Below are 15,714 nucleotides of genomic sequence, written 5' to 3' on the forward strand. Positions count from 1 at the left end.
GGGAGATTGAGGCTTAGAGAAGGAAGAATTGGTCTGAGGTGGGTCTGGACCCCAGATTCCTGGAGGAGACCCAGGGATAGCCAGGAAGGAAGGTTGGTGGTGTGCCGAGGGGGGGTGGTCAGAGGACAAGAGTCAGGGACACAGAGAAAGACAGGAATGGAGATCCTGGGTGAGACAGAGAGAGTGAGGGCCGGCGAGAAAGAGATCCAGGGAGAGACAGAGATGGGGGGGTGGGCTGGAGGTGAGGCTGAATCCTGGGTGGACGAGGAATGGCCTTCCCCGGGCCTGAGGGGGACCAGGGCCATCATCCTCGCCCTCAGCCAGAGCCCTCCAACTTGCCTTCTCCCTCTGGGAAGTGCTGCTGCTGTCCTAACCTCAATCCTTCATGCTGTAGCTCCAGCTCTCTCACCCCCTTCCCTGGCCCGGGTGGTTTGGTTTAATTTCCACAGGCTGGGAGGAGGTAAGAGCAGCAGGGTGTGGCAGAGGTGGAGCTGTTTATGAGGGTCATAAAAATATCCTTAGAGAGCCCAGCAGGGGTGGGCGTACGGCTTGCAGCCTGCCCTCTCAGCCCCCTTCTCTCTCTCTGGGACTCTGTCTCCCCCTCCCATCTCTGCCCTCCTTTCTCTGGGTCTTTGTCCCCTCCTCCAATTTCTGTCCCTTTCTCTCTGGATCTCTGTTTCATTTCTCTCTGGAGCTCTTACTCTGGGGTGATGGTTTGTAACTTTTGGGGGGTCAAGTATCCTTTTTGATCATAGGATGAAAACTATGGGCCATCTCCCTAAAAAAACACATAAGCACCAAGACCATAATTTGCCAGGCAACCTGAGGGAGTTCACAGGCCTCTTGATACCCACTTATACATCCCCTCGGGAATCTGAGGCCACCAGAAGATAAAGACACTAGTGTAGAAAAGCCAGTGAGAGAATGAATCCCAGGGGTCTCAACCTCCCTCCCCCAACCCCATGCCCTCTCCTGCCCTCGCTGGCCTCCAAAACATTCCTGCCCCAGAGCCTTTGCACCTGCCATTCCTCTGCCTGGAATGATCTTCCCCAGACATCCGTATGGCTCCCTCCTTCCCCTTCTTCAGGTCTCTGCTCAGATGTCACCTCCTCTGAGAACTTGCCCTGTCCAGCTTTTGTCACCCCCCTGTCCTTATTCTGCTTTGTCTCAGAGCACTTACCACCTCCAGGCATGATTTTATACTTACACATTTATTTACCGGACTAATCTCTCTCCCCCACACCATCCCCAGTAGCATGTGAGCACCAGGAGACCAGGAACGGTTGTCTTTTGTTCCCTGCTACATCTCCAGAACGTCACCCAACACACAGTAGGCGCTCAATAAACTTTTGTTGCAGAAATCTTTCTTTCATTAGAACACCAGTTTCAAAGGCTGCCTGGGTCCCAGGCTCCTCCAGGAATCAGATCAGTGAAAAATTGGCAGAGGGGCAGTGATAGTTCCAGGCATGTGCACGCATGCGCGCGCACACTCACACACCACTTACACACCCACTATATTCAGAAACAGAAACAACACACCCACACCAGGCATGATCCAACAACCAGACACACACAGACACAGCTGGGGACACACACACACACACACACACACAGATGGCTTCAGGCAAGCGCACAAGTGTCCTTGTCTCCCGGGGTGGGAAGTTAGGGGGGGCTGGAGCAAGAAGAGAAAGTACAACATAGGGTTTGGTTACTTCCAGCCTCTGGTTCTCCTCTGAGCTATCTCCCAGTCACAGAGAGAGAGAACAGGGAAAGGGGGAGGGGAAGAGGGACTGATCAGAGGGCCTGAGTGGGAGCCTGGGCGGCCAGGAGAGGCAGAGGTGTGGGGAGCAGAGACGGGAGAGAGACACAGACACAGAGACAGAGAAAAAAAGAGAGAAAGAAATGGAGAGAGAGAGACTTGAAGACCTAGAGAAAAGAGGGAAGCAGGGAGATGGAGAGAGAGAGAGACGGAGACGGGTGGAAAGGAGGAGGAAAGGGGGGAGAGAGAGAGACAGGGACCTGGGGCGGCCGGGAGGGGGAGAGGCGGAGAAGACCCGAGCGCGGTGGGAGGAGAGCGCGCGACGTGGAGAGAGGAAGGCAGGCGGGGTGGGGATCGAGGCAGACCAGACGCTGCGAGACTCCGATACAAAAACCCGCCCCCGAGAGCGGCCGCAGCCCCCGGGAGGGGGGAGGGCGAGGGGAGGGGAGGGGGCTCCGGACGCTCCCGCCCCGCCCCGCCCCGCCAGCGGCCGAGCCGCCGGCGGACAGTGGGTTAAGCATCTCCGCTGTGGAACTTCCGGATGTGACCACAGAGAGAGGGAGAGACCGGGAGAGGGGGAGACGGGGAGAGAGGGAGAGACGGAGCCGCCAGCATCCCTCCGGCCCGCCACCGCCGGGACCCCGCACCGCGCGGGGAGCCGCCGCCCGCCCCCCGGGCCGGGCCCCCTCGCGCCCCCCTCTCCCCCGCCTCTCGGTCTGTGGATCTCGGGCTGGTTCCATCCTCCCAGGACCCGGGGGAGGGACTGGGGGCCCCGGGGAGGGGGCCTCGGGCGGCCCTCCCCCGCCTTCTCGCCCCTGCCCTCGCTGGCAGGAGCCCCTAGCTGTGACCCCCGCGGGGGCAGGAGGCTGGGGGTCCATGCTCGGAGCCTCCGCTCGGCCCGGCGCCTGCCGCTGACGGCGGTGGGGGTGGGGGGGCCGGGCACCCAGCCTCCTGCCCCACCCCCTGGCGTCGGCACCGCGGGCCATCTGGGGCCGCTGCCCCTGGCTGCGCCCTCCCCGCCGGCCAGGCCCTGGAGGGACCCGGGAGCTGCCGCCGGCATCAGCCCATGGCCCGGAGGGTAGGTCTGAGGGCGGACGATCCTGTGCCCCGGCCGGTGGTCGCATCCCCCATCCTTCCATCTCCTCCCTGGGGAGCTCTGGCCCCCATCAGCCCATCCCGCTCTCTCCACCATCTCTTTCTCTGCCTCCCCTCTTCCTAACCCCGGGTCTCCCCTCTCTGCCCCTGGTCTCCCCTCCACCTCAGGCCCTTTATCCTACCCCCCCCCCTCTTCTTTTTCATCCCTCCCCCATCCTTCTCCCTGGTCTACTTTTGTTCCAAGTCCTCCAGAGGGTTAGGCGTGGGGACAGTGCTGGGAGAGGTGGGTCTCACCAGGCAGGGCCAAGGGATTCTCTTTCGCTGTCCTGGGGATGGAGAGACAGGCGAAGAGGTGAGTAGGCACCTTTGGGGGTGGAGGGGGGCAGGAATACCACAGGATTCGAGGACATCCTAAGATGTGCGATGAACAGTGGGGGGCAGATGGATTCAACTTCAGTGCTCAGGAGAAGTTAGGAGAAAAGGAAAGACACACACACACACACACTCAGAGCCCTCCGCACACACCCCCGCGTGGCCGGAACACTGGTGCTCCCCCCTCCTCAGTCCCTTTGCCTCTTTGAACCTCAGTTTCTTCATCTCCGAGGAAAGGATTGGACGTGGGTGACTTAAAGGTCCCCTGGCTTCCCCGGTGCGTGTGCTTCTGTGATGACAAAACACAGAAATCTCACGCGTGATTTCTCTTTGGGGCTATTGGCACAAGTGCGTTTGTGTGGTTGAGCCGGGTTATACTTTGGTTCAACAAGTGTTTATTGAATGTGCACCAGGCACTGTGCTAAATGTCTCATGCATTGATTCATTCACTCACTCATTCATTCCTGCGCCTGGCTTTTGGCTGTGTGTGTGTGTATGTGTGTGCGTGTGTGGTGGGTTCACATGGGGAGTGGAGTGTGACAAGTTAAGATGCACTCAGACGTGCATATTCATCTGTGAAATGAAATTGAGCGGGGGAGACTGTATGTGTACATTTGTGTACAAACAATGCACTGCTTTGATGGGCAGTGCCCACGAGCGAGAATCAATTTCTCTCCCGGCTCCTCTCTCTCCCCTCCTCTCTCTCCCCTTCTCTGTCTCTCTGTCTCTGTCTCTGTCTCTGTCTCTCTCTCTCTGCCCCCTGTCTCCCTTTGCCTGTTTCTCCTGTATCTTCTCTCTGTGTGTGTCTCTCTCCCTTTCTGCTCTTCCCTCTGACTCTACATCTCTCTTTATCTCTTGTCTCTTTCTCCACCTTTTTTGTCTCTCCCACCATTTCTCTCCCTCCCTCTCTCTCTCTCCCTCTAATCTCTCCTTCCCTCTGTCTTTCTCTTGCATCTCCCTCCCAGTCTCTCTCTTCTCTCACATCTCTCTCCCTCTCTCTGAATCTCTCTCCCCCCAACTCTCTGTGAGAAGCTGGCAGTTACCGGCCAGCCAATCCCTGACCCCCCAACCCTGACCCTCAGATCCAAGACCTGGGTCAGTCTCTCTCCCCTGGACCCTCCTGCCCACACGCTGGGAATCTCTGACGGGACATTTTTCACAGTCCACCGGTCCAAGGGAAGGCTTGAGGACAGGGCCTTCAGTCCCACCCAGACAGCTCCATGGGACATCGGGGGCCTAAGGGAGCAAGGCTGGGACACTTGGGGACAGTAGGGCAGGTGACTGGGGCAAGGAGGGGGCATTTCCTGGGTGCGAGGGTAGGGAGGTTTCTTGTTGGTGCTGACACCTCCCTGGGGCTCTTCCCCTCTCACCTCCCCCCACCCAGTACGATGAGCTGCCCCACTACCCCGGCATCGTGGACAGCACTGCAGCCCTGGCTGGCTTCTCGGAGGCAGTGCCCTCGGCACCGAGAGCCCCCGGGCCCTACGGCCCCCACCGGCCTCCCCAGCCCCCGCCCCTGGGCTTGGATAGTGATGGCCTGAGGAGGGAGAAGGATGAGATCTACGGGTGAGTGGGGACAAGGCTGAGGGCTCCATGGGGTCTCGGGATGCGCCCCCGCCCTGTTTCTTTGTCTCTCTGGATATGTTTCTCTTCTCTGACTCTGTCTCACTCTGTTTCTGTCTCTCCACCTCTTCCCTCTGGGTCTCCTCTCCACCTCCCGGTTGCGCCATACTTCCCAGCCCCCCTGCCCTCCCCTCATGAACTCTCACCTCTCCTGCTTCCCCCAGACACCCACTCTTCCCGCTGCTGGCCCTGGTCTTTGAGAAATGTGAACTGGCCACGTGTTCTCCCCGTGATGGGGCTGGGACTGGGCTGGGCACACCCCCAGGCAGTGACGTTTGCTCCTCCGATTCCTTCAACGAGGACATTGCAGCCTTTGCCAAGCAGGTGGGCACCCACCATCCACTGTGCGCCAGCAGAACCAGTGAAGTGGGGTGGGCAGGAGACAGGATGTGCCCTCCCTGGCCTCTCTCTTTCTCTCAGGTCCGCTCCGAGAGGCCTCTCTTCTCCTCCAACCCGGAGCTGGACAATCTGGTGAGACCTGGGCCCTCCCCAACTCCTCCTCCTCCAAGGGGGTCTCCTGTTCCACCCTACATAGCCCTGGGATTGGTTGTGGGAGCAAAGAGGAGACTGCCTGGCCCACGTCCTCAAATAGTGATAATTGTTGCCCATTTGCAATGCAGTGTAGCCTAGAGTTTGAGAACAGGGACCCGATGGCCTGAGTTCGAATCCCAGTTCTACACTTACTAGTTCTAAGAACCAGGGCAAGTAGTTCCATCTCCCTGGGCCCCGTTTTCCTCATCTGTGAAGTGTAGCTAGTAATAATTTCTATCTTGTAGGGCTGTTGTGAGTGTATAATGAGTTAAAGAGAGTCAAGCATGTAGCACAATGCCTGGCACTGAATGGGGACTCATTAAGTGTTCGCTGTTCTATCAGTCAGAACAGGGCTCACACCAAAATGAATAAAAGCAATTAGCTGTAAAGGAGAGAGGAGAGGAGAGAGAAGAGAGGGAAAGGGAAGAGAAGGAGGAGAGGGAGAGAGAGGGAGAAATACCACGGCTTGTCCCTTCCTTTTGCGGTCCAGCTCCCACCAGAGCTTCCTATTGGCTGAACCCTTTTGGCAAAGGACTCTGGGAAATGTAGTTTTCAGGTGAAGGGTGGGAAATGGATCCAAGGGCAAGCCGACAAAGGATGTGGTGTTATTATTAGAGCATACCTTAGCTCACTCCTCTTGTGATGGGTCCTCTTCTGTCTCTTGCACCTCTTGCTTCTCTTTCTTTGTCTCTGATCTCAATCTCACACTCCCTTGTTCCTTAATTCTGGGTCTCCATCTCTGTTCTCTATTTCTCTCTGCCCCTGTCATTTTGTCTTTGTCTCTCTTTGCACTCTTTTTCTCTTTGTCATCCAATGCACTTTTTGTTTCTCTCTCTTCTTCTTCCTCCTCCTCCCCCTCTTCTTCTCCTTCTTCTTCTTCTTCTTCTTCTTCTTCTTCTTCTTCTTCTTCTTCTTCTTCTTCTTCTTCTTCTTCTTCTTCTTCTCCTTCTCCTTCTCCTTCTCCTTCTCCTTCTTCTTCTTCTTTCTTCTCCTCCTCCTCCTCCTCCTCCTCCTTCTTCTCTTTTTACACCTCCTCCTCTTCCTTCTTCTCTGTCTCGCTCCCTCGCTCCCTCTCTCCCTCCCCTCTTGTGTCTCTGTTTTCAGATGATACAGGCCATTCAAGTGCTCCGCTTCCACCTGCTGGAGCTGGAGAAGGTGAGTGCTTGTCACTTCCCCTCATGCCCTCACTTGCCCCCCATCCCTTCCCTTCTTGCCCCCTCCACCCCTCCTTCAGGCTCTCTCCCCACCAGAGTTGCAGCAGAAGGCCACCCCCATCCCTATACACCCCAGCCCTGGCCCCCGGGTGGCCCCCCCAGTACCCCGGTGCCCCCTCAGGTCCACGACCTGTGCGACAACTTCTGTCACCGCTACATCACCTGCCTCAAGGGAAAGATGCCCATCGACCTGGTCATCGAGGATCGGGACGGCGGCTGCAGGGAGGATCTCGACGACTACCCGGCCTCCTGCCCGAGCCTCCCAGATCAGGTGGGCCCCAGGATGGGGCAACAGGCATTGCCCTGAAACCAAAGGCATGCCCAGAGAGCTGGGTTCCAGCATCAGGGCGCACACAACACACCACACAACCTCAGACAGCCACCGTCAGACATGGCCTGACCACAGGACATGCACCAACTATGCAACAGCTACACAGACTGCAATACAGCTGGATGACAGCACACATATACACCCCAACAGCTGCAGATACCACACATAGACTTGGCTACACCCACATAGGTTCACAAACAGCCACAAAACCCATTACACTCACAGTCAGGTGACATCATACGCCACATACTTAAACACTCACAGCCCAGCGGCATAATAGCGTCATAGATCACACAGCCTGATTGAGACACTGCCGTTCTCGAGTGTGTGTGTGTGTGTGTGTGTGTGTGTGTGTGTGTGTGCAGTACACACACCTCAACAACATAACAGCCACCCAGCTGGAGATGGAGCCAAATGGCCCCAGATCCTGTGACATAAACTCAGCTACACCCACACTTAGACCCAGAGCAGCCACAGTGCCTGCACACACACACACACACACACACACACACACACACACACACACACATGCTACCCTAACCTCTTTTTCTTTTTTATAAATTTATTTCTTTATTTTTGGCTACATTGGGTCTTCGTTGCTGCACGCAGGCTTTCTCTAGTTGTGGCGAGTGGGGGCTACTCTTCCTTGCAGTGCACGGGCTTCTCATTGCAGTGGCTTCTCTTGTTGCGGAGCACAGGCTCTAGGTGTGCGGGCTTCAGTAGTTGTGGCACACGGGCTCAGTAGTTGTGGCTCACGGGCTCTAGAACTCAGGCTCAGTAGTTGTGGCACACAGGCTTAGTTGCTCCACGGTAGGTGGGATCTTCCCAGACCAGGGCTCGAACCCGTGTCCCCTGCATTGGCAGGCAGATTCTTAACCACTGCGCCACCAGGGAAGTCCTACCCTAACCTCTTAACAATTGGACTGCTATAGGTGTGGGCACACACCTTGCCACTCAATGGCCACGTGGCCCCAGATTCATTCAGTCTCAGATACAATGAGACTATAGTTTCATAGACTTAAGCACCCAGGCAACAATCACACAACAGCTGTGTGGATCCCAGTGAGGGCCATACCCACAAGGCGGTCACACTATCAACACAGCAATTATACAGCATGACATCCACACCCAAATACAGACACGTGGCCGTCCCACAACTATGCAGACTCGAGCATGCGCACACAGCAGTCACAGGTGAGCCTCAAGGACCCTCTGCCTCACGACCCGTATTATGCACCTGCTCAGTGGCACACCATGTGCGTGTGCTGATCAGTTACAACCCCCTTGGAGGCAGAGCCCTATTCTATATCTTCACACAGCTGCCAACACACGCCTATGGCCATCACCCCCCACCAGAGAATCACGGAGCTGCCTGCCCACTCATGCAGGACTCAGGATAACCACACACTGTCTCCCAAATAGGACACCAACCCCTAGAACTACAGCCACAAGCTTAGAAAAATAAATGTAGCCTTGCATTTGTCAGATACAGCCACCTGGCCGGTTGAGAGAGTGACACAATCATGCTTAAATACGGCTGCGTGTCTTAGCTCTGCCCATGTGACACCTCCTCTCCAGGGACAACCTTGCCTTGTCGGGCACGGACGTAGGCACATTCACACTTATGTGCTGCATGACAGTCTCAGGACAGCTTCAGGTACACTGACATAGACGCTCATCCGATCGGATCCAGTGCCAGAAGGGCAGGGTGACAATTCCAACGATGCTCAAAAGCCTTCAGATCTAATGATTCTGTCGTTTGCACACAACCCATCCCCAATGCCCTCAAACTCTAAATTCCACACAGATATTCTGAGCCTGGAGAAAACTTCTCTAAGGTGCCGGGTCCCAGGCTGAGCCCTGGCAGGACACAAATGATGCATCCACACTGGGTCATTTGCAGGGGTGGGGGACTAATTACAAAGCAGAGGGCAGGGTCTAGGACATTCAACAGGGGCAGGGGTGTACCCCAGGGCTCAGCAACAGCAGGCGGCTGTTGCCATCCCCACTTCCACCCAATCTGCCTCCCAACAACTGAAGAACCTTAAACCAAATGACAAAGAAATGATGCATCTATACAGGTGGGTGGGCCTCCTGGGACACAGAGCTGCGGCAGGGGGTGAATTCAACACATTGTCAAGTTCCTCAACGTGTGTAGGAGTTTGGATAAAGAAAATACAACCCCCGACTCCCTGATCTGCAGTTTGGAGACCCCCAAATCTCTGAAAACTAGAAGTTGGTGTTTTTTTCCCTGTAAGTTTAGTGCAAACTCATTGGGCAGCAAAATCTGACCTGAACTAATGAGAGGCTATTTATAGCCTTTATTTATTCCACTTAGTTAAATATTCATCCATTCTGCTGCAGAAATGTTAATGAGTTTGATGACGAGGTTATGCCCCAGACCCTGTGGAGGTGTTAGGAAATACATGGCGTGTGCACTGATTTACTGCCTAAAGATGTGAAAAGTTTTGAATTTTGAAAGAGCGCTGGCTTCCAGGGATTTCTGATAAGGTGCCAGAGATCTGTACAAGCTCATCTTTCCTGAGTGATTGCTGTGTGCCTTTACGTAAGTTAACGCACTGAATCCTTACCACACTCTGTGAGGGCGGTGGGGATGGCTATTGTCCTCCATTTTTCCAGTTGAGGAAACTGAGGCACAGAGAGGTGAAGTGACTTGCCCAAGGTCACACACAGCCAGGAAGGAGGCAGACACAGTCTTCACACTCAGGACTCCTAGCTCCAGAGCCCGTGGTCTTAGCCACCGTAGTATATTATACAGCAAGCCTTGGCACTGACTTCCAACTCCTATTTTCCAGAATACTACATGGATTAGAGACCATGAAGACAGCGGGTCTGTACATTTGGGGACCCCGGGTCCATCCAGCGGGGGCCTGGCCTCCCAGAGTGGTGACAACTCCAGTGACCAAGGTGAGAAGCTTGAGAGGTGGAGGGGAAAGGTGGGAGTCAGTCTGAAGATTGAAGTTAGACAGCAGGTAGGACTTCCAGAGGGGCAAGGATGACTGGGGTGTGGAGTGGTGCCTTGGGGGAGGGTTCTGGGTCCCTCTGGTCCCTCCACCTCTCCCGTCCACAGCACAGCATGCCTCTCCCTGCTCAGGAGATGGGCTAGACACAAACGTGGCCTCTCCCAGTTCTGGGGGAGAGGACGAGGAGCTGGACCAGGAGCCGCGGCAGAACAAGAAGAGAGGCATCTTCCCCAAGGTGGCCACCAACATCATGAGAGCCTGGTTGTTCCAGCACCTCTCGGTGAGAGCCCTGGGGCCCTGGTGCGGGGTGGGCAGAGAGAGAGATGGAGAAGGATGGCTACACAGAAACTGAGGCCCAGAGAGAGACCCAGAGATGGGAGACTGAGGCAGCAGGGAAATATTGAGGGAGAATCTCAAGCAGATGGGAATTGACAAGCGCACACACCCATGAGCACTACCTGTGTGCCAGGTGCCACTAAGGGCTCTTGACTCATTCAGTCCTCTCCCCCACCCCCGACCCTCCCATCCAGTGACCCACCCATCAGTCATCCACCATCCAGCCAAACATACCCCGTGAGGACAGGGATGTTATTAGCTCCATTTCGCAGATGAGGAGACTGAGGCCCAGAGGTCTCACAGCCAGAAGTGGGTTCAAATGCAGGCAGTTTGGCCTTAATCACCAAACCACCCTGCCTCAAGGAGACAGGAGGACAGACAGGGAGAGGCCGAAACAAAGATAGAGATGGGGAGTTATGGAGAGCATTGAGTCAGAGCAAGAGAGACACAGGGGGAGACTGAGTCACATTGGGGGAGAGACAGACAGACAGATAGACACAGAGAAAGATAAGAGATTGGGATGGGGAGAGACATGCACAAGGACCTGACGGACTCAGAGAGGGCTGGTGCTGGGCTTTGCCTCCTTTCTCCAGGGCGGTGGAGTTCCCCCAGTACCCCCCTCCCCCAGCTCCACCTCCCTGATGAGAACTGGCCAATTAGCCTCTAATTGCTGGAAGAGGTGGGGGGACACCCACCGGTGTAATTGCCCGAAGCTTGGCTCTGCCTCCCTCCATTGGGCCCCGGGGAGCACGGAGAAGCTCAGACACGCCGCCATCTCTCCCGTCTCTCCCGGCCTTGCCTCAGCCTGGGCTCACCAACTCCCTGGGACCTGGGCAGGCCAGGCCTTGGGGATCAGAGGGCAGCCAGGCAAGCAGGGTGACTCTTGCTGGTGGCCACAGCACCCGTACCCCTCAGAAGAGCAGAAGAAGCAGCTGTCGCAAGACACGGGGCTCACCATCCTGCAAGTCAACAACTGGTGAGAGACGCGGGAGGCCGGGGCCGTCCGTGCGCCAGCCCGGGGTGGGAGGCCGGGCGCTGTCCGCGGTGCTGAAGGAGGCCCCAAAGCCCCTCGGAGCCTCTCTTCTTCCTGCCTCTGCTTTGCCGCCCCTGTACCCGTCCTCTCTTGCCTGCTCTCTCTCTGTCCCTGTGTATTCATTTCTGCCTCTCTTCTACTCCCTCTTTGCACCCTCCTCCGTTTCCATGACCCCCTCCCAGGTTCATTAACGCCCGGAGACGCATCGTGCAACCAATGATCGATCAATCCAACCGCACAGGTACGGGGAGAAGGTGGGAAGAGAGGGCCTAGTGTTCCTGGGGGAATATCAAAGCCTGAACCAGGCATCCTGGGGCTCAGCCTGCACCCGTCAACTCCCCTAGCAGGGCAGGGTGCAGCCTTCAGCCCAGAGGGCCAGCCCATGGCGGGCTACACGGAGACTCAGCCGCAAGTGACTGTCAGGCCCCCAGGTAAGCCCCGCCCCCTAACTAAGCCACACCCCCAGCACTCCAGGCCCCTCCTCCAAACAATGTGCCCCACCTTCTGGGATTAAGTTCTTGAAAAATACCTTGCTTCATTTGCTTAAGAGGGGAGTCGAAGATGCAAATGCAGATTTCCTGGTCCCCACCTTTCCTCCCAGAGTTTGCTTCTTCCAGGCTTCAACCACCCATTGGAAAGCTCCACTTTTCCTTAAAGGACCAACACCCTCTTAAAGGATGACTCAGTTTGTCCTGATAGAGGAGTCCCCTGGGGAAGGAAGGGGGAGTGGGGCATATGGGGGTGTCTGGTGAAGACCACTAACACTCCTCTTTTGTCTTCCAGGATCAATGGGGATGAGTTTGAACTTAGAAGGAGAGTGGCATTATTTATAGAGGCTGGAGTCAGAAGAAATGTGAGTGTCCTAGGTCTAGGGGCACTGGGTTGGGGATTGTGCTATTCTCAACCCTTCGTAAGACCTCCAGACTCCCAACAGTGAGCCCACACAGAGCAGGGTCAGCCTGCATCCCTGAACTGAGGGTTCTCCTATTCATCCATCCATCCATCAGTTCACCCATACATACATTTATCCATCCATCAGTCATCCACCAACCCACCATCCATCCAAACATACATTCACCCGCTCATTCATTCATCCATCCACCCACCTAGCCACTCATCCGTCCACCTCCAAACTGATCCACCCACCCACACATCCACCCACTTATTCATGCATTCATCCACCTACCTACCTACCTGCCTACCCATGGATCTATCCATGTATGTATCCACCGCCCTTCATCCATCAGAAGATACATCTACCCACTCATTCACCTACCTCCACATTGATCCACCCACCCACATGTCCACCCACTTGTCAACTTACCCATGCATTCACCCACCTACCTACCCACCCATTCATCCACCCATCCACATATTACATACATTTCCAAACATATATTGACATGCCTCAGGTAGGGTCCAGCTCTTGAGAAGATTCTGGGCTCATGAGGAAGTGGGCATCAGAAACCAATGGCAATCTAGTCCAACAGTTCAAACAATAAAACACAGCTATCATCAGCTATCTCTGAGATATCAGGGAAGACTTTGTAGAAGAAGTGGCTTCTGGGTAGGGCATTGAAGGATGAATAGGAGACCACTGGGCAGAAGGTTGGGGGCAAGGTAGCAGGGTGCATTCTTTTACTCTCCCAGGTCTTAAGTCTAGAGTATCTTCTCAGTCTTTACAATAACCCCAAAAGAGAGAAGCTATTATTATTTTCATTTTACAGATAAGAAAACTGAGGCTCGGAGAGAAGAGTTCACTTGTGCAGGTTCACTCAGCTTAGAAAAGCAGAGGGAACAGCATGTGCAAACGCCCAGGGTTGAGAGGCTGCCTGGAGTTTCTAAAGCACAGAGCAGATCTTGACTCTCCTTGGATTAAAACCCTTCTGTGGCTCCCTAGGGCCCATTGGATGAGGTCCAAACTCCTTGGTTTGGCATCTATTCATTCATTCATTCCATACACATTCCCTGAGCAACTGTGTGCCCAGCCCTGTGCTGGGTGGTGATGGGGACACAGCAGTGACCATGACAGCCCAGCCCTGTGCCCATGAGGCTCACAGTCCAGTGGGGGAGACAGATCTGTCCCCAGACAGTAATGACCTACAGTGGGCAGGGCTGGGAGGAGGGAACCCAGGAACTGGAAGAACCCAGAGGGGGCATTGGGCCCAGGCTGGGGGGGTTCAGGGAGGACTTCCTGGAGGAGGGCACTTTGGAGCTGAGACCAGGAGAATAAGAGGAGTGAGACAGGAGAGGAAGGAACAGTATATGCAAAGGCTATGAGACAGTCCCTCACTACACACACATGTACATACAAAGGGACTGGGCTGGGCTGAGGCGGGTGAGTAATGAACTCAGGGCCCACAGAAAGGCTGGGAGATGAGAGTGGAGACCTGCGAGGGCTTAGGCTTGGAGAGCACTGGAGGCCTGAGCCTGGGAGGAGAGGTTTGTTCAGTGCCCGGCAGGTCCATGGGGGTCTCAGCTCTGCCCTGACCAATTGCAGACAGGTGAGCCCTGGTCCAGAGTCAGGGGACCTCTGGGACCAGGAGTGATGGAGGGAGCTTCTTATCCTTCTCCCCAAGCAAGCTGCCTTTTCTCCCTCCACTTCTCTCTCCACTCTTTTCTGTCTCTCCCCAACCCCTGCCTTTTCCTCTTTGTCTCTCCCTTTATATCTGTCTCTCTCATTCTTTCTCTTTCCACATCTCCATCTCTATCTCGATGTCTCTTCTCTGTCCTGCTCTGTCTCTCTCGCCTTATCTTTTTTTTAAAATAATTTATTTATTTTTGGCTGCGTTGGGTCTTTGTTGCTGCACGCGGACTTTCTCTAGTTGCAGCGAGCGGGGGCTACTCTTCGTTGCGGTGCGCGGGCTTCTCATTGTGGTGGCTTCTCATTGCAGAGCACAGGCTCTAGGTGTGCGGGCTTCAGTCGTTGTGGCACGCGGGCTTAGTAGTTGTGGCTCACGGGCTTAGTTGCTCCTCGGTATGTGGGATCTTCCCAGACTAGGGCTGGAACCCATGTCTCCTGCATTGGCAGACGGATTCTTAACCACTGCGTCACCAGGGAAGTCCTCCTTATCTTTATCTCTTTCTTTGTCTTGACTGTCTCCTTGTCCTTTTTTCATCTCTGTCTGTCTCTTTCCCTCCATTTCTGTTCTGATTCTCTGCCTCTCTCTCTGTGTCCCTCTCACTGTGGGGCTGGTGGGGATAGCACAGAAGGCCTGATGTAGGTCCAGACCCCCTCCCCATCTCCTGACTTGGCCTCTCCTCTCCTCTCCACAGACCCCCACCTCTGGACTGTGGCTGCCAGGCTCATACCTGCTTCTGGTCGACGCCTGGCCCTCTGGCTTCAGCACCCCACCTCCTACGGCCCCCCCAACTCAATGCCTACCTCCCTGGGGCCCTGCCGGGACATGAGGGGCCTGAGCACCCACTCGAGGGTCTCTCAAGGACAAAGACAAGGGCTCCAGGCCCTGTGCCCCACTTCTGCCCTCACCTCTGCCTGGAACCCGAGCTGAGATCCTGGGCCTGGGTGTTCAGAAGATGGCGGCTGGGTAACCCCCCCCACCCCTAGGACAGAGAAGGGATTGGGGGTGGGCTGGGGCCATCAGGGAAGGAGGGTCACCCAGATCCGACATTTAGAGAGGTTCCCTTCATCCTCCCAGCCCACCCTCTTTCCCCCTCCCCCATCTCCCTCTTGTGTTGTCTTCTACCTTTTTTTTTTAAGCATAAAGTCTTAAAAACAAAAGGCCACCAATCTGAGTTCGTGGGTCTCTTCCAAGATTCAAATTCTCATCAGTTTGAAGCTCATGAATCACTAATTATAATAATAATTGATGCTCTTTATCCTGCTCTCTCCTCAGGCCCTCTGTATGTATCAGTTAGCTATTGCTGTGTAACAAACCATACCAAAGTTTCATGGTTCAAAAGGCCAATTAATTTTTAGCACATTAATCTACGGGTTGGTGTAGTAGGCTGAGCGGGGCAGTTCTCGTGGCTTCAAAAGGGCTCTCTTGTGTATCTGTGGCCAGCCACAGGTCAGCAAGGGGGCTCTGCTGGCAGGCAGTGGGGGCAACAGGAGTGACTGGGCCGCATGGTAACGTACACCAGCAGGCTGACCTTGTTTGTGGAAAAGGACCAGCTCAGTCCCCCTTCGGGGTGTCTGTCCTGGCTGTTCCCTTTGCCTGGGACACCTTCCTGGCTCAGAGGTCACCTCTGCAAAGACACAGGAACAGCCACACCAAAGCACCCCGCTCTGTCCACCACTCTCTCTCACCTCATCCCCTGTCCCCCATCACCCCCTCCCTGGAATTCTTTCCATCACTTATTTGCCTATTCATTCTTGGCTGGAACCTCAGCACTTCCAGAAGGCAGGAGTTTGTCTTTCTCTGTCACCGTGGTGACCTGGGGCCTCAGACAGCAAGCACCCTCTACCCAGCAGG

General features: G+C 55.3%; 1 protein-coding gene across 6 annotated transcripts; it reads left to right on the forward strand.

Moving 5' to 3' along the window:
- The first annotated feature begins 2,695 nt into the window (after positions 1-2,695).
- Positions 2,696-15,015, forward strand: MEIS3 (Meis homeobox 3). Of its 6 annotated transcripts, none has more exons than XM_036834896.1 (14): positions 2,696-2,837; positions 3,099-3,206; positions 4,611-4,792; positions 5,014-5,173; positions 5,270-5,320; positions 6,485-6,535; positions 6,716-6,865; positions 9,742-9,853; positions 10,041-10,189; positions 11,145-11,221; positions 11,461-11,519; positions 11,623-11,709; positions 12,062-12,131; positions 14,555-14,979. In XM_036834896.1, exons 1-13 carry the CDS (start codon positions 2,826-2,828, stop codon positions 12,109-12,111), a joined length of 1,248 nt encoding a protein of 415 aa, XP_036690791.1. In that variant the 5' UTR covers positions 2,696-2,825; the 3' UTR covers positions 12,112-12,131; positions 14,555-14,979. The 6 variants fall into 6 exon arrangements, with proteins under 6 accessions (XP_036690791.1, XP_036690795.1, XP_036690793.1 ...); XM_036834897.1 differs by lacking the exon at positions 3,099-3,206 and adding an exon at positions 4,389-4,503 and having other exon boundaries at positions 2,732-2,837; XM_036834900.1 differs by lacking the exon at positions 3,099-3,206 and having other exon boundaries at positions 6,767-6,865; positions 11,626-11,709; positions 14,555-15,015.
- Positions 15,016-15,714: the final 699 nt, after the last annotated feature.

Source organism: Balaenoptera musculus, chromosome 19 (genome assembly GCF_009873245.2).
Source record: "Balaenoptera musculus isolate JJ_BM4_2016_0621 chromosome 19, mBalMus1.pri.v3, whole genome shotgun sequence".
NCBI lineage: Eukaryota > Metazoa > Chordata > Mammalia > Artiodactyla > Balaenopteridae > Balaenoptera > Balaenoptera musculus.

Excerpts from the sequence above, each read along its gene's own strand:
- MEIS3 (XM_036834895.1), top strand. Across the intron at positions 5,174-5,269 it reads TTGCAGCCTTTGCCAAGCAG|GTCCGCTCCGAGAGGCCTCT; the intron begins GTGGGCACCCAC and ends TCTTTCTCTCAG. Across the intron at positions 11,710-12,061 it reads AGTGACTGTCAGGCCCCCAG|GATCAATGGGGATGAGTTTG; the intron begins GTAAGCCCCGCC and ends TTTGTCTTCCAG.